The 21936-nt window shown below is 48.2% G+C and overlaps 1 protein-coding gene across 1 annotated transcript in view; it reads right to left on the minus strand.

Annotated features, from left to right (window-relative positions):
- Positions 1-21936, minus strand: part of ITGB5 (integrin subunit beta 5) — a 57993-nt gene that overhangs the window by 18312 nt on the left and 17745 nt on the right. The window contains exons 5-10 of the mRNA XM_058809223.1: positions 20846-21014; positions 14819-14980; positions 13266-13361; positions 12110-12199; positions 8382-8516; positions 4543-4972 (exon numbers count right to left, since the gene is read on the minus strand). Of these exons, the coding sequence (XP_058665206.1) occupies positions 4543-4972; positions 8382-8516; positions 12110-12199; positions 13266-13361; positions 14819-14980; positions 20846-21014 (1082 nt within the window). The remainder of the gene's footprint in view (positions 1-4542; positions 4973-8381; positions 8517-12109; positions 12200-13265; positions 13362-14818; positions 14981-20845; positions 21015-21936) is intronic.

Below are 21936 nucleotides of genomic sequence, written 5' to 3' on the forward strand. Positions count from 1 at the left end.
GTGACATTGATTCTGAGTTGGATGCAACTGGAATTAACATTTACTCCACATTATTAATTACTCCCTTTTCCCACTTCCCTCACAGATGCAGGAGGCATGTTAAACCTCCCACTAAGAGGAATTAAATCTTGCTGGTTCTTTAGATTCTTTCTCACCCAAAATCTGTTTCTCCACTTCATGAGGGGGACTACAAAAGGACTGGAGCCATCAACAGCACTGTCTGCAGGTATCTCTCCTATTAAATGCTGACAAAAATGAGGCTCCAATATTTATAAATGAACTCAAGAATTAATTTTTTTTCCTAGCCAAAGGACCAAATGCCAAGAGACAAGAAACAAGTTCATTTCAGAGTATTTCAACCCCACTTGGCTTCTGCTGGGAATACAGGATGCCTGAGCATAACATGCCACCCATCCCTGTGCCATGGCAGTGACTCAATAGGGACAGCTTTATACGCATCATAAAAGGAAGAAATGCCTGCACAGATGGGTGATGGGCTCATGCCACAGCCATGGAAGTGCAAAGCAGTTTGCCTGAGTGCATTTTTACCTCTGAGCTCAGAAATCTGTGCTCTCCTCCTGGTGCTCCCCAGAACCTCAGCTCAGGTTGGACTGGCTGTTATCTCATCATCTCTGTCTGGGATGGGCATTCCTGTTCATGGCATCACCTTGTTCAACAGCTGGGGCAGGTGTGAATGCCTTTGATGGGGGACACCACAGCCTGTGTGCTAAACCTGAGGCTGGGTTCCACTGTTCTAAGCACAGGCAGTCATCAGAAATGCACTGAGAGGCAGTGACTGCCTTCTATGCAACCAGAGGACTCAAGGAGTATAAACAAAACTCTTGACAGCAGTGATGAGTTTCCCTCATGGGTCCAAGCCAAGAAACTCCCAAGCAAGGACAGGGACAATAATCTGCTGGAAAATCACATCTCCCTACACTCTGCTTTCTTGGTTTGTGCTTTAGCTAAAACCTGCACTCCCCCCAGAGAGTGACAGGCACAGGGATGACAGAGCCTTTCAGGGACAGACACTGTGCCCAGGAAATGACAGAGTGAGGGCAGAGTGTCATTTCACCCCCAGCAGGAACAAAAACAGCAACCAGCCGCCATAGAGACTGCCCTGAGAATCAACCTGCTCCCAAGGCATCACCCACACCCTTCTGGCATCCAAGTCTACATGTGCTGGAGGACGATGTTCAGTGCTGAGCTAAACACATGGTCTCTTCTGAAAAGGTCCCATTTGTAGGGGGCAGAGAGCATGGTGTGCTGGAAGCCCCCAGCAGTGTTTGTGCAGCACAGGGCTGTTTGTTAGGGGCAGCCTTGGGCACAGCCCTGCCATGCAAGCTTGTGGTGGGCTGGGAAATCCCAAACCTCTTGGCCTGACAAAACCACCTCAAAATGCTTTGTCACTGGCACAGTGCTTGCTACAATTCAGATTTAGCATCACAACTCATGCAGCCATGCCAGACTCCATCCTACCCCTCAAGCAAAAAGCTTCCTTGGCCTCAGCCTACCCTTTGTTTTCTTTCATAGCTATAAAAAGGACTTTTAAATTACTTTTAAAAACTTCAGCAAATCCCAAACCAGCTATGATGTGCTTCCCAGCACCAGACATCCTCCACAGGGACAGAGGCAAGCAGGTGCAACAGAAGGTACATAACTTGCTTTCCTGTGGAGCAGCAGAGCTCTAGCCCTCCTGCTGGAAAGGAAATTTGAGCAGAGGTGAGTCCTTCTTTTGCAGCAACAGCTACACCAGTAAATTACAACCTCTCTTTATAGCACTGATGCCCTGCTTGCTTTTAAATATTCTCCTTATGGGTGGGATGAAGTTATCAAAACAATGTGGTCTTCTGGAGAACTCCCAGGCAGCAGTGCTCCTAATCACTTCACAGCTGAGTTTAACTTTTCCCCCTTTCTACCTTCAAACACTTTTTTTGTGCTTGCTCACCCATCTTTCCACTCATGCACCAGCAGGGAGAGCCCAACAGACCTCCCCAGTCTGGGCAGTCATTGTCAGGGTGGAACTGGCCTTTCCCACTGGATCCCAGTGGGATCCAATCTCCAGAACAATTCCAAACCCAGAGCATTGCCTGCCTTATCTTCAGCACTGACAAAACCACTAGCCAGGCTGCAGGAAAATGAACACAAACATCCTCTATCCACCTAACAACACAATCGCCTCAAACAGTCAGAAACTTGCAACCAGCTTATTGCCCCACTCTGAAATATGCAGGGGAAGATAAACAGCAGAGGAAAAAACACCACTTCCCTGGAGAAAACATAAAAAGTAACTATTTTTTCCAAGCTTACACTTGTTTGGAATTTTTGTCCAAGGTTTTCAGCTACGGAAATATTTTACTTGCTTGAAAGCAGGCAAATTTTAAAGAACAGCCCTTTGCCCTGATCCAACTGAGGGAATTATGTCTGAAGGCTAATCCAGGCAATTATGTTCAAGGTAAATTATTTGACCTTGGACTGATGAGGTTTTAAAACCATTTTAGCAAACACAGCTAAATAACTCGTCTACCTTTGTTTGAGCAAAGCTGACTGGCTACAGCTTCCCCAGTGAATGACTTGTTTTCCCAGTGGGAGAAAAATCCATACATAAAACAGCTTTAGGAATCTTTAATACAGCTTTTCTCTAATAAGTAACAGCCTGAAACACAATCTTTCCTTTCACCTGTGACGCACCAGGGGATTACACCACATACTTCATCTTTAAAAGAAGATTGTTTCTGCCTAGGCAGGAAAGGATGGCACACAAAGGAAAAATCCAACCTATGACAACATCAAAAAAGCCTCGGGGGATTCAAGCCAGTGCTGGTTTACTCTTTCCTGGGGAAACACAACAGTGTGCAAGAGATGTGCATGGTTAATCAAAATAACAACACCAAAGCCAAGACTCTGCTCATCTCTGTGGGATGCAGGTGTGGGAACCCAGGACATCCCTCTGGCTGTCCAGGATGGCCAGGACCCCTGCCAGGGGGCTCAGAAGCCCTGGCATGGAGCCCAAAACACCTGTGGGTTTGATTATGACCCATGGAGCAAATTACCAACCTTATATGAAGATCAGCAAGCCACAACAGTTTAGGTAGAATAATAGTGAAGTTATCACGGGGCGGAAAAGTAGATTTTAGGGTTTCTGGTATGGGGGTTCAGGAGGCAAGATAGAGGGAACTGGGTGTGTCCAGCCTTTCTCCTTCTTGGCCTCCATCTTCTGCTGTGATGTTGGCACTTTTAGATTGGTTTAGAGTACAAGCTCACTGTCTAACAAAGGTGATAGGTATTGGAAAGTAATTGTAAACATTGTATACCTAGTTTTTAGTATAAAGACATAACACTGCCCCAGGGGCAGGCAGAGTGCCTGGAACTGTCCTGCTGGATGGACCTCGGCAGGACAGGAGAAAGAATTTTATAGATAAGATACAATAAACAACCTTGAGACCGAGAAATGAAGAGCTCTGACTCCTTCTTCGAGTGCTGGGCTGGGAAAAGGGACTTTTGAACTTTTCTCGGGGTCACTCTGACAAGCTAGAGATTCTGACATGCAGGGAGACAGCCTTTGACTCCAATGCTGGAAACCCAGTTCTGATGAGGATAATGCCATTTTTGCTCTTAACTGTGGATGCCTCTAAACCTCTCCCTCCTCATTCCCATAAGGAACAGAAAGGGAGCACAGCCTCCTCCATAAACAGGGCAGATTCCCTGCACACTCCAGCCCCATTCTGGGGCAGCTTTCTCACTACCACGATACCGAGGGCCCAAGGGTATTGGAATTTAATACCAATATAGCTGGATGGAACATGCTTGGGTTTGTCTGGCCCTTGCTGCTTGACCAGAGGTGGCAGCTGTGGTGGTTTCACCTCAGAGACACCTCTGGCTGGATATTCCAGCTGGGCGCTTGGGACAACTCCAGGCCTGCAGGAGCTCAGGTTTACCTCTGACGGAGAGGCTTCAAGGCGAGGTGAAGGAAAGGAGTCGGGTTCTGCTGGAGGGTTTGGATCCAGAGCTTTATGCCTGGCCCACAGGCCTCTGAATCCAGCAACAGCTCCAACAGAACCCCAAACCGAGTGGTTGCTGTGTGTTTGAACCCCAGGGAGAGGGGGACGGAAGGGGTAGATGTGCCACCAACCAGGTAAGGGTGGGGGAGTCTCAGAGGACAAATGACATCTGGATGGCCCAATGTCCCTAGGGTTGAGAGGAATCTTTTGAACTTTGCCAATCACTTTGCCCTTTCTGGAATGTCAAGATTGACAGACAGCACTCTGCAGGCGCAAGGGAGGGGAAGGGAGAGGTGATTGGCACACGAACCGGGATGACTGAAACAGGCTATTACATCGCACCGCAACAGAGAATAATGCAATTTTTGCTCTTAGTTGTGGATGCCTCTAAACCTCTCTCTCTTCATTCCCATAAGGAACAGAAAGAGAGCACAGACTCCTGCAGAAACAGGGCAGATTCCCTGCACACTCCAGCCCCATTCTGGGGCAGCTTTCTCACGACCACGGCGCCAAGGGCCCAAGGGAGGGAACAGGCTCCTACCTGAGCAGAGGACTCCCTTGTACCTGGCACAGGAGAAGTCGTCGCACTCGCAGAAGGGCCCGTAGATGTTGCCGAACTCGCTCTCGTAGCACTGGCACTGGTTGCAGCTGCACTCGCCGCGGCCGCTGCACAGGGGCTTGCCCTCGGCCTCGCGGCACAGCGCGTGGTGCAGCTCGCCCATGGCGCCCTCACGGCACTCGCAGCGGGCGCCCAGGTAGCCGGGCTCGCATTCGCACAGCCCGCAGGCGTAGGTGCCGTTGCCGCTGCACTTGGCGCTGGCGGGCGCGGCCCGGCCCGTGCAGCCGCACTGGCAGCGGTAGCTCACGGCCACCTCCAGCGTGTCCCGGAAGCCGGCCGGCTTGATGGTGAAGCTGTGGGACGTGGCCTCGGCCGGGCAGCTCCGCGCCTCCACGGACACCTCGAAGGAAACCTGAGGGGAGATGGAAGGGGACGGGCGCTGTGAAAAACGCCGATCGCTTTGGCCGAAGTTGGGAGCCCAGGATCAGTTATAAAATTTTAAAAGTTTAATAGTAATAAAATGGTTATAAAAATAGTAATACAATTAGAGTAGTAATAATAATTTGGATGATTTGAATTAGGACAATATGAGACAATAGAGACAAAGAGTTACAGACGTCTGGGTACCTTTTTCTGGGCCGCAAGAGCCCGAAAAAGGACACCCGTTAACAAAGGATTAACCCTTAAAAGCAATAGCCTGTGGCATATTCATACATCTCATACGTGATGCATAAATTCCATCCAAATACAGGATTCTGTCTGGTCAGTGTCAACTTCTTCCTCTTAATCCTAACGGCATCATCAGGGCTGAGCGAGGCGGGAAGAAGTTCATTTCTTCTGATAATGGAGCAATAAATTCTTTTTCTCTGAAAGATTTAGGTGTCCTGTGGCTGCTATTTCTCTGCAAGTCCTTTCTTTAAAAAACGTATCCTACATAGTGTGAAAAATGCATATATTTTATGATTGGCTTTTTGCAGATATTAAAATGAATATATGTGCTGTGTTAGAAAGTAATGCTGTATTAATTCTCTTAAGTAGTGTGTTAAATATAGTTTTAGGTTATAAAAGATGTTAAAATAGAAACTGCTATGTAAGATACTTTTTAAAGAAAGGACTCGCAGCAAGATAGCAGCCACAGGACACCGAAATCTTTCAGAAATTTTGCCCTCTTATCAGAAGAAACAAACTTCTTCCCGCCTTGAAGGCGCTGTTAGGATTCAGAGAGAAGAAGTTGACATGACCAGACAGAATCCTGTATTTGAATGGAATTCATGCATCATGTATGAGAATGTATGAATATGCAACAGGTTATTGTTTTTAAGGGTTAATCCTCTGTTAACGCTCGTGCTGCCCAGAAAAAGGTACCTGGACCATCCATAACTCTTTGTCTCTATTGTCTTATATTGTCCTAATTCAAATTGTCCAAATTATTATTACTCTAATTGTATTACTATTTTTATAACCATTTTATTACTATTAAACTTTAAAAATTTTAAAAACAAGCGATTGGCATTTTTCACAATAGTATAGTTTCTATTTTAACTTTCTTTATAACCTAAAACTATATTTAACACACTACTTAAAAGAATTAATACAGCATTACTTTCTAACACAACACATATAATATTCATTTTAATATTTGTGAAAAGCCAATCATAAAATATGCATTTTTCACCAAAGCAGCTGCCAGCGGTGTTCCCTGGCAGGGAAGAGCAAATGTGCTGGGGAAAATCCATGGAGCAATTCCACAGCACTCAGCGCATCAGAGCTTCGTTCCCAGGTGTGCAAAAAAAAAACCCAAACAATTGCACATCCAGCAAGGGCACCTGCAGCTCAGAGCACCAATATCTGTCTGTCTTATGAGGGGCTGGAAATCCAAAACATTTTAAAACTCTCTGCTGTCAGCCATTCACAGCAATTTTCCGCATTGGGACCACTGATTTCTGTGCAGTGGGAAGGAACCTGCCTATTCCCATTAAACAAACAGGGCAAAACTCTAGCAAATAACCCAGTTTTCATGCTATTAAAAATAGAAAACTCTCTCAAAACAAGATCTAACCAACACAGCAAAGAACCCAAGGTGCCTATAAGATCATTGATTTAGAAGGTTTTATGAGACTCCTGATTTGCATGTGGAAATGTGTATCAGCCCCACAGTCCCAAGCTTTTGGCATGCTGCTCACAGGCCATTTTGAATGGATGCTTCTATCAAGCCTGGCTTCAGAAGGGTTCTGCACATCATTAAATGGTTATACATCACACCCCTACTCGTTTTATGTTGCTACAATCCAGTGTCAGGGATTTTCTCCTTGAGAAAACCAAGACCATACTTTGGTAGCTTGCTCAGCCCCTGATTTAATCCTGCTCTTTGTTAGGGCTGGTCAGCGCTGCCCAGAGCTGCCAGTTAGCAAGGAGGATTAACCTTGTTCCAAGGAAATGAGACCCTTTCCTAGGCCTCAGGAAGGAATGCTTTCCCTCTGGGGACATTTGGGGGTCACCTCAAGCTCTCACTGACTTCACTGTCCCACAGGTCAAGGGGGGATGTGCAGATGAGGACACAGCAGCCACCCCTGGCAGGAGAGCTGCACCCCCAGAAATCTCCCTGGGCCCCCTCCCATTCCCAAGGCCTGAAGCAATTAGGAGAGAAGCTCAAATTACAGAGGAGGAGATCAGAGAGCAAGCTAAGGGGATCAGGGTAATCCTGCTCCCTTTCACCCACTGACACCCACAGCCCCAGCACTAAGCCCTGGCAGATTAGGGTGCAGTGCCAGCATGATCCTCTTTGGGGAAACTTCCTTAGCAGGAGTCAAATCTCCTGAAAGCAGTGGGGCAGAAAGCAGCTGAAAAGAGGGGATGGAGGTACATGACCTCACCATCCTGTGGTGTCTCTCCCTGTGCAGACATCATGACATTCAGAGTGCCCCTAAAATGGAGCGGTGCCAGCTCCCTGCTGCACTCACAGCCAGACCCTTTATGGCACAAGCTGCAGCAGCTGGAGCCATCCAAGGAGCTACAGGGATTGCTTTCACCTACCTATCCAGGACCCATTAAATTCAGTTGCAAAAGCAAGGCCACTTCCCTGTTTAACATCTCACATGATCCTTATTTGGTGGGGTAAAACTCCAGCTACTGTTGACTCTTTCAAACTATTTTTATATGTCACAGCACTGAGAGCCCTGAGGTATGTTGGCAGAGTCACTCTTCTCAAATAAGGCAGTCAGGCTGCTAATGAACCCACACCCACGACGTGAGACAGCAAAAGTCTGAAGAAAGGGAGGAGATTCCCCACCAACCTGAGCCCCCCTGCCCTAGCCCTGCAGCCCAGCAACTCATTTATCTGCATCAACACTCAATTTAAACAAGCAAAGCTTAGCTTCACTTCTTTTTAAAAAGCACAGGATGGATTATGCCACGTTAATATTTATTTCAATCTGTGCTGCCATCCTACAATCTAGGAACTGAACACAGGAGAGGAGGGTTGCTGCCTATGGAATTTCAGAGGTGAGAGTGTGATGTGAATATCTGTGAATGAGGGAAAAAGGCCCATTTTTGACTATTGCATCCTGCTGCCTGATCAGGACCTTTAGCTCAGTATGGCACACAGGATGCCTGTATTCCCTCTTTCCTCACAGCTCACCTTGGACTGACATGCACCACCCAGAACCAATTCTAGCAGAGCCACTCTCTGTGGGTTTCTGTATCATCATGAGGTGAGCAGAGGAAAATGAACAAAACTGTGTTTTATTGCCCAGAACCACTCATCAATGGAGGGAAGCAGGTGAAAGAGCCTCTCCAGGGAACAGATCAAAAGGCAGACTCACCGTATCTCCAATTTTGAGGTCCCCACACTTCCTGAGCCCAGGATAGGACAACCCATCCTGGCAGGTGGCCGTGAAGGTCAAGCCAATGTCCTCAGGGCTGTCCCAGACTGTGAGCTCCACCTTGGACCGAATACTCTGGAAACACAAGGGGAAAGCAAACCCATCAAGCTCCCAAAGACAGAATGGTTTCTTCTGCTTCAGTCTCTTCTCCTGCTGTTTCCAGAGGGTGGGTAGGACATCTCTGCACCTATATGAAAAAAAATTCACCCCTGCACACACATTGACATTGTGAGCTGAGTTTGACTCAACCAGCCCAGAAGAGTTCTGATGATCTCAATTAGATTCACAGGGAGCTGCCGGGCACCCCTGCAGGGTGTAATGGACACTGCAGCCAGCACTGGAAACATACAGGTGCTCAAGGCAAGGAACAAAACCTTCTCAACCAGAAACAGAATATCTCTGAATTGAAGGTCAGAGCTTTCTGTGCACATCTGCACCTTCTCCTCCCCATAACCCAGCTCCTGAGCAAAGTGCAAAGCCTGATTCTCCACTGGCAGTTGTCCTACAATGTCTGTTGTGCAGCACAGAGAAGATGTGAAACTGCACTAACTCTGTCCTGCTTCCTTCATTCCACCCAACTGGTCAGAAAAATGTATTCTCCCTCTTAGAAGAAAAAGCTGAACAAAAAGCACCCTTTCATAAGTGTCAGCTGGAAAAAGTACCATGGGAAAAAATTAATGAAAAATCTCTTTCTTTGAAAAAACTTTTCAAAGTGAAGAGCATTTTCCATCTGTGAGGTTTTGGTGTGCTTCTACCCCTTTCTTCTGCTTCTTAACTCTCTGCCCTGCTGCATACACAGACTTTTTAAGTCACAACAAAATGAAGTTTATAAATATTAATTCGGAATGACATTGTTTTGTTTAATTCTTCCAAGGGCTGGAACTGATTTTCATACCAGTGGTGTCCAAAAACGACAAAGTTTTTCAAAATGGAGCTTTTTGTACAAATATGCTTATTACCCAAAGCCAGCTTCCAGCTCCATCCTTGTCCCCAGCCCTCACCAAAGAGGCCAGATTAAGGAAAAGTGCTAATTCAGACCTCTTGCCAGTACATGTGATGACAAAAGCAGGGTGCACATGCCAGCAAACAGCCAATGCTTGTAGAAATGGACAGGAAATAAATGAGTTTTGGCCGGGTGAATCTAAACAGTCCTTGAGGAAAGAAAGGAATAATTCCTATCTCTCTACTGTAACAGAGAAGCTTTCATGGGGTAACAACTGGGACCACATGGAGCATCCATTGCCTGTGGGCTGAATGCTGTGTGTGCCAACTGCCAGTTAATCTATGGATGCTGTTGTCGCCAAATCATCCTGTAGAAATTAGCTGCTACACTGATGTGCTCCTCTCTCTTCTTTCCCAGAGGATCCTATTGGGAGCACGGCAGAAAACAGGACACCAGGCCAGGCCTCAGTATGGCCTTGCACAGGCTCATCCTATGTTCCTACACAAATCCTCTTATCAGCCCTGTATGGTCCTGCTGTTACCCTAAATGCAGTGCCATTGTTATCAGCCCCTTGGCTCTGTTACACCCCAGTGTCTTCTGACAATACCACAGCCACCACGGGGGGCAACTGGTGGCTGCAACAAGAAACACTCCCAGGACCTGCCTGGATTTGGTTTAGGAAAGTGCTTCTAAAACCAGCATCCCATTTGCTCTCATCAGTCCAAGCCCAGCCCTGTGTCTGGGCACAGCCTCCCATGAGCTTTTCCATCTCCCAGGCATTGTAAGATTTGGGGGAAGGGCAGGAAGAAAGCAGTCCCTGTTCTCTTTTGCTTCACACCTGGTGGGATGAGGGAGAGGGGACAGCATGCTGGGCAGATGAAAAGGGAGATGAAAGATGAAGAGATGAGGAAAAGGAATCTTGAGGGTAACATAAGCCCTGAGCAAGTCTGCCGTGTGCATCAGTGAGGGGAAGCAGATGACAGAGGACCAGAGAAGGAGAAAACACTGAGGGAGAGGGACTGAGCCAGGCCCAGAACATCAGCCAGTGCCACCCCGCAGGAGAAGACAGTCCCTGTTTGCAGATGAAGGATTTCTCCAGGCTTAGACTTCCCTTTGCACAGGGACTAAAAAAAGGTTCACTCTCATTTGGGAAACAGAATTTTAGCCATCTCCTTCAGTGAGAATTTCCTCCACCATTTCGGAAAAAACAAAGCTACCAAGAGGAGATGGGCTGGGCAGGTGCCAGGTTTGGGTGGCCCTGGGCTGACTGTGGCTCCTGACAGCATTTCTGGGGGTGCCACCCACACCCATCACCAGCTGAACAGGCAAGAAACTAACCCCAGCCTCAGCACTCAGCCAGCCCACAGAGCTCACTCCATGGGACACCTTGGTCAAGCACCCAAGTGGTTTCCAGGCAGCTGTGCTGGAAAGCTCACAAGGAAAGAGAAGGAGAGAGCAGTGGTGCAGCCACAGGGTTCCCAATGGTTTTCATTGTATTGATCCGCAAAGGCTTGAGAGGTGGTGAAATGGAGGCATGGATGCATCTTACAGCTGCAAAAACAAGGCTAAGGGAGGTTTCCACCTGATGGCACTGAGGCCACATGCAAAGTCAACATGGAATAAATATTAAGTCCTTTCTCCCCAACCAAGCATCTCCGCCACAAGACCTTCCTACCTCAAGAGACAAACTGGGACAACTGGGCTTTTGATTAGCAGCATCTCCTGGGCCTCATTAGCAGCATTAATTGTTCACTGCCTTCCTCAGAGGGGGAACGTTTGGGAAGCACTCTTCCCAAGGGCATAACCAGAAGCTGCTTTAACTGCAGGGAGCTGGGAGACAAGAAGGAAGAACTTTACAGATCATGCAAAGCACACCCCAACCCCACATGGATTCTGGATGTGTAAACTCCTCCGAAGAATTTCTTACTGACTCCCTGCACTAATGAACACAGTACCAAGAAGAGCCTGCAGACATTGAAAGCTGTGCCCACAGGTCCCACACATGAACAAGTCTACCTCTTATGGGGTCACATCTCCATGCTCAACATCCAGCAAAATCCTTGCAGATCATGAAAACCTGAGTCATAGGAATTCAGGGAGAAGTCAACACAAATGTTGACACTAACTATGCTACGAACATGCAATTTATCTACTTCTAATTGATCTGCTCCCCTGATCTCCATGGAGATGGACACCATCAGCTCAGCAGTACAACTCCAGGTCCCTTGCTGTCACTGTGCCAGGGCAGGCTGCACTGGCAGTGCCACGCAGGCAAGGCTCCTTTGGGAGCATGGTGATACTCATAGGGTGTTGAAAACCAATGTGGGCTGCACGGAGAGCAAGGCAAGAATGTGACCTTATCTGGACATAGTCCCATCCTTGAGAGGCCTCTGAACATCAGATAACAAAGAAATAATCTATTTTACCTACTGGAAGGTAAAAGATCTCAGAGAGATCTGTTTTAGATGGGGGCTGTGTTTTGTGGGTAATTCTGCACATAAGAGACATGAGGTGAAATTTCTGCTGTCCCACGGGCTCTCTTGGCTACCCATGCTTCTCATCCTCCTCATACACCTTGTCTCCCTCCCCAGGGTGGACATTCCAGCTCCAGCAATGTGGAGAGGACAGGGGAGGCCAAGCTGGGTGGAGCTCACTGGGGTGAGCTGTGCTGGCCCAGTTCTTAGCCCTCTTCACTTCAGCAGCTGTGGTATTAAAATGCACTTACGTTGTAGGCTTTGACAATCAGCTCAATGATATTCTTGGAATCTTTGTGCAAAATCTCCACTGTTGTTCCAGGGATCAAAGTGGTAAAGTTCTTAAAAAGAAAAAAAAAAAAAAGAAGAAGAAAAATTAAAATGTTGAGGTGCAGAGTGGAAATCAGAGGATGAGAAGGGATTGACCCCAAGCCAGGGACACAGGCCACACACACTGCCCCATCACCCAGTGGTGCACATGGTATATTTTAGCTCCAGTTAATGTGGAGCTTTCAAAAGCAAATGAAGCATGTCAAATATTAAACAAAGCTCATGGCCGTGGGTCAGGAACAAACATACCTGGGGCTCTGCTGCTGCGGGGGGAACACCAGCCACTGTGCACTCAGGAAAGCTGGCCCTGCAGGGAGGGAGGGGCGGCTGTCCCCACTTCCCTCCCAACCCTGAGCATCCCCTGGAGACGGGGTGGAGAACAACTCAGCCCTCCCACTCCCCATGGGTGAACAGCAGCATCCCCACCATAGCAACAGGGCTGCTTGTTGTTCCTGCTTGAGCCTCAAGGGCCTCAGCAGAGGTTTCCAAAAGCAACCCTGCCTGAAACACCACCCCTGCACCCACAGAGCACCAAACCCTGCAGGGCAGCTCTAGACACAGGTTGGTCTTTGTGCCTTGGGTCAACTTTCCTTTTGAAGGGGAGAGCAGGAACGGCAGGAGAGTTCATATTGTGTGTGGCACGTCAGGGCCCTGGACTCCGTGATGGAAAAACACAGCTGGGCAGAAAGGCTGTGCAGGATTAGGTAATGGGATTAAGTCACTGCAGAATGGGCCGAGCAGGTTTCTGCTCTCTGGCACGCTGCACGCTGGCAGCCATCCGAACACCCCGATTAACATGGAGCCTATTTTAGCTCTTCACATGCTCACTAACACACACATATCTGTTTGCTCTAAGGAGCTTTAGGGTTTTCCGTTGAAAGGACCAGCAGGGCTGAGCCTTGTCTGCCTGCACCGGGCAGCCTGTGGCCACATGCATGCACTCTTATCACTGCATACACACGTTTGCCACTGCACACACGTTTGCCGCTGCACACATGCTTGCAGCTGCCTCCACTCCCCAGGGCCTCAAGAAGCATTTCACTCTCCCCCCAGCCCAGGCAACTCGGCAGCACTTACCTTGTAGAGCATGTAATGATTTTTTGTAACAGCGAAAATCAGGTGGATGTTGTTTTCAGCAAGTTTCTCCCCAAGAAGTGCCAGGGAAGGATAATCCTAGGAGGGAAAAACCAGGCAGAAAGACTGGTGAGTAACACAGAAACAAAGTAATTTCATCACTCTTCTCTTCCCAATAGCAAAATTCATTCCAGACACATGGCGTGTTTTGTTGTGGGATGAAGTCCCTGATGTACGAGCACAATTCTAACTGAAATAGTAGAAATCTGTTAAATATTTCTACAGCACTGCTCACTAAAATGCTTGACTGACAACACCACTAGCCACAGCAATACCCAAAACACTGGGTTATTTCTTTCCACTTCCTATTTTGCCATCAGCAAATGCACATGTGCTGAACGGCTGCTACCTCAAGGGATGCGAGGCAGGGAGATCTAGGACTACAGAATGTGGGAATGTATCAAATTTTTTCTCCCAAAGCAGAAACATCCATTGCCTGTTCTTTCTGCAAAGTGGGACCATAAAGAGATTACAATAAACTCTTTAATTCTTGCAGATTTCCCAGGCAGAGAGGATGGCAGAGAGATGCTGCTCTAGCAACAAAATAATGACCCAGGGCTCAGTTTCACGACACCAGCTTGAGTTCAAAACTCCCGCCTGCTTCTGAAGTGCTGCCCTTGGAAAAAAAATCTCATTTACTTGAAGACTGGAGGACTGATTGCAACCCTCTGAGATTCAAACATGGAAACACCAAGCAGCATCTCCATGCCATCTCCTCAGCATTTACTCCACATAAGGCATCTAGTTTGGGGACTGTGCTCCCTTACACATACATCCACTTGGTAGGACTGCACAGGGGGTTCCACTGTAGAGCCCAGCTTCTGATCTTAACACAGCCACCCAGATTCCCCTCCCCTCACAGGGTGACATTCAGGAACAAAAATCATAATTAGTGCATGTGATCTGCTGAATAAAGCAGCATTCTGCAGAAGGATGGGATAATGAAGTGGCAGGCAAGTGCTCATTCATCCCAGAAGTTTCCTCCACTGAGTTCAATTTTTAAAAAGGGCTAGTTTGCCTGTTTATTACTAAGACTTATGTTAGTGTTGTGCTCAAAGGCTGTGAATAAAAGAGCAGCATTCTGTTGTACTTGCTAGTGTAGTCACATCAAGGTAGATACACTCTCCTCAGGAGGAGTCCTCTGCACAGTCCTCAGACTCCATCCTCCTCAGACATATTTTAGAAAAGGGATGACATATTCCTTCTAAACATTGCAGGCAAAATGTAATGCCCTTCAGGACACCAAGTTACTTTTCCATCCCTTGTAATGAGCTCTGAAGGAACTCACTAAGTCACCAACTCATTTTTGACCATCACAGAAGCATTCACTATGGGGGAATGCCCAAAGGAAGAGCAAATTTTATTTGCAAATTGCAGAAGCTGGGTTAAACCAGGCACCGCATTTGCCAAAAGCTGCTGGAGCAGGGGTTGGCTGATCTCCAGAGAGCTCCTCCAGCCCCTGAGGTCTCTGAGGGCTGGCCCCGTGCCCCACTCACCAGCTGGCTGGACGCGCTGTACTCGTTGGCTTCGTTCAGGTGGCACTGCCCATCGTGGGGCTGCACCAGCCCCCCCAGCTTCCCATCCAGGGCTATGTGGGGCACATCATCCGTGGTGAAGACCAGCAGGTGAGACGCCTCCTTACGCCAGCCGATCTTCTCCTGGGGAAAGCAAACCCTGTGAGACAGCAGCCAGCCCCTGCCAAGCCCTTCACCCCACACATGGTCCCAGCCACGTGCCTGGCCAGCAGCAGGCCCATTAGCATTAATTAGGAGAGTACCACGCTGCTGTCCACCCAGCCCTGGTACGAAAACAAAATGTCAGGAGCCCATCCAGCATTTCCCAGCATCTCCTTCCAACACACTTAATTTAAAAGGCACGAGGAGGTATGTGGACTGTCCACCAGACCCTCTCTGCCCAAATCCAAGAGTAAGAATTTCAGCTGCTTTTATAGCCAAAGGAGACCTGCCAATTTCCTCCACACATATTTAATCTGACCTTGTTTCCTCAGCTCTGTGGAGCGGCCAATACAACAGCGAGAGCTGCAATATCCCCGCTCAGCATTTTCATTGCTGCCCGCTCATAAAGGCTGTTTCTGAGCTGTGATGGACAAAGTGAGGTCCCTGCCTGAGGGGACTGGCTTTGGTGCAACCACACTCATGCCCAGGCACTCTGCCCTGATCCCCTCCTGCACACATCTCCTGGAAGCCATGGTGCCTCTGCTGTTTCATTGTACAACTCTACACACGCCCCAGGCAGCTCCGTCCCCCTGCCCCACAGCCCAGGAGAGCAGGGCTACACACACAGCCAGAGCACAGCAGGGACCTTTGGCATTGGTGCTGCCACTAATCCCACACAACCACTCTGCACAGTGCTGCTCTGAGAAACTTCTGCTGATTTAAAAGCATGGTAATGTCAGGACATGCTGTAGTGGTTCCTACAAAAGCACTGAGGCTTCCAGCACAGTACATGAAGTGTTCTCTGACCCCTCCTTGGTCCCTCTGTGCAAGGACCAGACATTAACACTGTCTTTGCATGAAGAGAGATGCAAGGACAGATTTTTTTCAAGTAAATGGATAAGATCCAGATGACAAACATTTCCCTCCCATGGAGCTTCCCCAGGTTTCCACATTTTCATCAGTCCGGGAAGCAGATCTGTGCCTGTAACAGCACACTGAAACACTTTGTTGAAATGGAAGTGGAAGGAAACACTGGTGCCCAAAGGAAATTTTTGCAAAGCACTGTGCTGCAGCAAACCCCCTCAGTGGCTGCTGCTGCTGCCAGGTCACTGCCAAGCCGGGTGAGCAGGGGTCTTGCTGCTGACCACAGCAGGGAGATCCTGCCACGGCACAGACTGGAGGCAGAAAGTCCCAGTGTCCAGAGCTTCCCCTTGGGCTGCCACACTGACCATGTGCCAGCAGACACTGCCCCACACCTTCCCTGCCCACACACTCCCAGCATCCCCCTCCCTCCAGACCCTGGCTCAGAGCACCACCACCCAAATCCTCTGGGAAAGCACAAGGGAAAAGCTGGGTCACGGATGGGAATACCCAACTCCTCCAGAGTTACTGCTCAGCCTATTTAGCAAAACTCAAACTCTGCCCTGTTTACAGGAAGGTGCTGGCCCTTCCCATGGAAAGCAGTGGCGTGGGCAGGGCAGGAGGGCAGAGCAGGCAAAGGGTGTAGAATCACATGTGCCAGTGCAATTTTCGCCTCCAAATGTGAGTCATAGCCCAAAGTCTGCTGATCTTTCCAATAAATATAACTCTTGCTTCAGGGACATTATTCTAGAGTATATTCCTTTTTCCTCCCAATTACAGAAGATTTATTTTCTTTATTGACATTTTAAAGACCCCCATGATGCATATAAGGCTATAGGAAGAAATTTTTGGCAACACACATCCTTTACCATGCACCAGCACGTTACAGTCCAGCTCAGGAAGCAATGAATACTTTTTGCTCTGGGAAGCAGGATTCATTCCTCTGAAGTTACCCCCCTGGACAAAAGGCTAAAACCTCATGCCAAAATGTAACTTCTTAAGAACTCAACCCAAAAGTGATTACAGCTCTAATAATGCAAGAGGCAGTTTTCAGTCTACTCAGCCACCAGACAGAAGCTCATCCAATTCACTTTTCTTTGAGTATCTAAAGCTGATTTCTTTTTAAACTATTAAGGCCAAGAAACTCCCAAAGAGATTAGAAGGATTAATCTGAGTTTCATTTCATTGTGCTGCACACAAAGAAAAGGAGCTGCGTTCAAGCAGCAGCCACAAAGTCATTTCAGGGGTGCTGGTGCTGGTCACCTGCCTGCTAAGCCCACCTTTAAATCATGGGCTAAGAATTCCTCTGCAGACAAACTCTCCATGACTCCGACACCATTTCCCACATAAACAATACCAGAGCTGCTGTGGCTGCTCAGCTCAGGAACTCACTCCCAAAAAGCAACGAGCACCCACAGTCTCAGTCCCAACATGCAGGCACTGCAAGTGTGTGATGCCTCAGAGCATCAAACCAGGGTGCCTTGGATGGGCTGGCCGAGCCAATGCTGATCCCACACCAAAAAAAGCTGTAGACCTATAAAAAAAAAGCCCCCCAAGGAGGCTGGCATGCCAAGGAGCATCTCACACTGCCTCTGCCAGCAGCCTCAAGGCACTGGAAAATACAGCTCTTCAGCATGCAGTTTCCACTGAGAAACCCAGAGCAGCACTCCACTCCGCTTAAAGCAAATAACCAAGGAGAATTTCATTTATTTTTATTGGACTGGGATTGCTGAACAAAAAGCCCTGCACTGATGCCTACCCTGTCATCTGGTTTTTGATCCTTATGGGATAAGAAGGATTTTTAAAGCACGGGTGGGACTGGACCCAAAGCAGAGTAACATGTTTCCACAGGGCTTGGGGTGCTATGGATCCTGCCCCTACTGCTACAACCAGCTGCAGTGCCTTCTGTACCCCAAAAAACAACTTCTCACTCCATACAGCCACTAGTGACTGGCAAAACTGCCACAGCTGCCTCAGCACAGCTCTCCAAATACTATTGGAAAAGCAGCACAGCCTGTATTTCCATACCTTAAAAAATACCTACATTTATACTTTGGGCACTGAATAAAAGCCCTTCAATTGTCAAGATGCAGTTGCCAGGAGAACCCCCTGGATTCATCAATTTGTCTAAAAACTCACCAGTTTTTCAGGTGCAGACCCTCTTGGAAGCAAGAAACAGATACAGGTGCAAGGCAAGTATGCCTTAGGGATCAAAAGCCAAAACCTCCTTCACTTGGTATTGCTCTGAAAGGCACCCCAGTGTCTCCCAGATGCCTTGGCTACCTCCACCTACCAGTGTCTAGCAAGCACCAAGCAAAACCATTCCAAAAGATGCTTTATTTTCCAATCTAGCATTATCTCCTCACTTCATCTCAGCATATAAGATCTGAAACTTACCCATACCACCAAGCTATATGAGGCTTGCACTTAGAGAATGGCAAAAAACCAAAATACTGCAAATGGAAAATGTAATTATGGAAGGCTGATTAATATTCCTGGCATACTATTTTAGTATCAGAATAAAGGCTTATTGTCTCTGGCTCTTTCATTGCCTTGAGAATAACATTTACCATATCTTCATCTTTCAGAAAGGAGCCAAACCCTGGGCCTGCTCCTAAGTCTCTGTTAGCTGTACAAACTTTCTCCATTCCCTGGGTTGAAGACCAGGCCAAAACATTACTTGAGTGCTACAGAGCCCTTAGGCAGTTCATGCAGAAGAAATGCCTGCTATGCATTCCAGTGTAAAAACATCTAGTCAACACAGGAGGTATTGTTTCTGACACCTCAGAAGGGGAGGAGAAGGCCTTGCTTAGACACCATGGCTTGGAGACCACGAGGCTCTGCTGTGCTGTGACTCCCTCTCCCCTTGATGCTGAGCACAAAGTGCTTCATGGGCAACACACTGCCTGTCCCCAAGGCAGGGGACTTTCTAAGGGGATAACCACCCTGGAAAAAGCCGGAGCATGCCAGTGAGATGCAATGGGGTGCACAGCAGTGATGAGGAAACCCACCTCAGAAGTCACCAAGGTACCTGTCTGCTGCTCTCCTTGCATGGGAGGGAGAATAGGTCCTGAGTTAACAGAAATTACTGTCTGCTTCTGGGGTTTTCATCCCCATGATACTCCATTAGTCACTGCAGGATGACAGACTCCATGCCAAGAACATCCCTGTCAGCAAGCTGCACTTCTCTGCCACCCCAAATGTCTGCAACCCTCGCCCATGTCAGTGGTGTTGAGTCTCACCACAGCCCACAGCCACTGACCAGTCTGGGCCTTTGCTTGGGGACCACAAGGGAAATTAAGCAATAAGTTCCCATTTTGACTATGGCACCAAACATGCTAATGTCAATCAGCTGCCTTGAAATTTTGCCTTTTTTAACTCTGGTCAGACAGAATCTTTGCTGCTCATGGCTGTGATGAGAGGCAGCTGCTCTGCCCAGAGCAAGGCACTGCCAATGCAGCATGAGTCATGGCACAGCCAGTTCTCCTGCCTTGCACACCAGGCCCATGGACTTCCTTTCCCACACCCAAGCTCCAGTAATTAATTAACTGCTGTGGCTGCAGAAATTTGCTGTCATGACCTGCCACATCATGCCAACAGTCACGCATGCACACATGCTCACCTTTGCTCACCCTTCCTTGAGGGCGCTCATTCCTGAACTTAGATGGTACCAGCATCTAAATTCATCTTCTAAATTTAGAAGGGACCAGGTTGTGCATTCAACAAAGACAGTTAAAGATTTTGGCCCTTAACAACAATCTGAGACTGCCACAAATTCAGAGGAAATATCTTTCAGGTCTCCTGCCTTCCACCAGCACTGCAGAAATGAGCCCTTGTGATGCACACTGAAGTATTGCTGCACCACAGGGAAATATTTGCCTGGTTTTGCAGTAATTTCATGGAAGGGAGTGCAAAAACCCACATGGTGAATGGCACAACTGAGTCACCATCCTGAGCCAACCCTGCTCTAACCATGGGAGCCACCTCTCCAAAACTGAGAAGCACTTTATATCCAGACAGTTATTGGGAGCAGCACTGTAGCTGTGCCAACAACAATATCTGTGGGAAGATGCCCCAGTGGGGCAGGTCCAGTCCTGCCAAGACCATGAAGCACCGCAAAGCCAACCCAGGCAAGGAGAGATCTGGCTTCCCACATGCCTGCAATCCATCACTCCCACAGACCATTTCTATCTTTTCCTATCTCCCAGTTCCCATAATTCAGACCCAGAAAACATGCCCTACCAAAAGGACTAAGCAAGGCTGAAGCAAACACAAAGCAAATTGCAGCAATAGGGGGAAAGGCAAATAGAACCAGTTGTGATGAGCAGGGAAGCTCAGGCTCATGTCAGAGTGAAGCAAACACTTCCATTCATGACAAAAAGATATGGAGCAACACAACTACTTGTTCCAGGAAGATCTCCAAGCAAGCATCTCCAAAAACCCTAAGGACATGGCTAACGTGGCACCAAGCTAATGAACTCTGCTCCAGCTCTGCTGACAAAGAGGGAGAGAAGGCTCTCAGCACCCAAAGGTGAGATCATCCCCCCACACACAAAGAGGGAAGATATGAGCAGTAGGAACCAGCTCCAACCCTCAACATGGGTCTACTGCTGCAAGATGTGTTTGATGCACCCTTTTTAAACACACTGAGCTGATGTGCAGTACTGCTGCACACAAGTGTATGTGACTCTGGAAGGATTCTGCCCCAGGTGCTCTGCACCAAAGGTCTAAGTGTGTAATGAAATCTCAGCCCTAAATTTGTGCTTCCAAAAGCTCTATTTTTATCCCCTTAAACTAGAAAAAGAATTAACCTTTTTTCCCATGCCTGTTTATCTACGGAAGCACATAAAAACAAAAGCCTCTACTTTTAAAAGCAATTTTCAGTTTCTCCAAGAAAAATTTAGTAGTTCCTTCCATGAAATGGCCGACTTTGCCATTGGTTCAATAACAGAGCAGAAGAAACCCCCAGAAAGGAGAGCAGCTCACCTTGCACACAGCAGCCTGCAGAATGGCATCGAAGCCGCCCTCGGGAGCGTCTCGGTTGCGGGACACTTTCTGTTTGCGCACCTCCTCGTTGAAACGGTCCACTTTGTCCGTCAGGGACAGCAGGTGGCGGAAGCCAAAGGAGGGGACACAGCTGGGGAACAGCTTGTAACTGCGGGAAGAACAGAGGAGTGGTCAGCTGGGAGGAACCACACCCGCAGCCAAGGACTGCAGAAGCTCCCAGCTCTACCAGGTTTTGTTCGGAGGGCTGGAATACTTTCACAGTGCTTTGTATTTTGGGCACTTCATCTTCTGGCTATTTCCCTACAAAACCCTGCAGTAGAGCCCATATTTTTTTTTCCTCTCAAGGGCTTTCAGAAGCTGAAGTTTCCAGAGATCCCACCAGGACTGAACATCTCTCTCCACATACCATATGAATGGAGACACTGAGCACCAGCCCACCCTGGCCATGCAGCTCTGCACTTTCTGCACTCAAAGGGGTTTTCACTGGGAACCTGCAGCAAAGGATGAGACCCAGTGGTAGGGAGGCTGCATTTTGGCAGATCCACGCTCCCCAGCAGCCCAGGAGGGCCATGGGAGCCATGTCCCACACCTGCAGAGCCTGTGGGCTGTGTCAAAGGGCAGGAGCATCACTGCCAAGAACTAGCTCTCCCTTCTTCTGCAGTACAGATTTTCACTGTGTCATCCAGTTTTCTTGCCAGTATGAACCACCCTACATCTACTGCACATCACCAGGCACCTGGCAATTGCCCAGTATGAGATGGAGTAATAACCAACACCAGCTCAAGATTCCTCCCACTCTCCCTGCAAGCTGGTGAGCAAACACAATCTCTGCTTCCCACCAGAGCAGAAGGGTGGGAGGGGCACCCTAAGGCAGAGAAATGTCTTGGCAGGCTACCAGGAAACCTTTTTTCCCATACAAAACCATGAGAAGGCAGTTTTGGTGCTCACCTGGAGAGCTCAGCAGACCAGCTTCTGTGGCATGGGAAATCAGTGAGTGTGTGCAGGAGAGAGGGACAGGAAGGGTTAAGAAGAAATGTGTTTAAAAAGGAGGTGGTGTGGCACTAATTCAC

This window comes from Ammospiza caudacuta, chromosome 8 (genome assembly GCF_027887145.1).
Source record: "Ammospiza caudacuta isolate bAmmCau1 chromosome 8, bAmmCau1.pri, whole genome shotgun sequence".
Classification (NCBI taxonomy): domain Eukaryota; kingdom Metazoa; phylum Chordata; class Aves; order Passeriformes; family Passerellidae; genus Ammospiza; species Ammospiza caudacuta.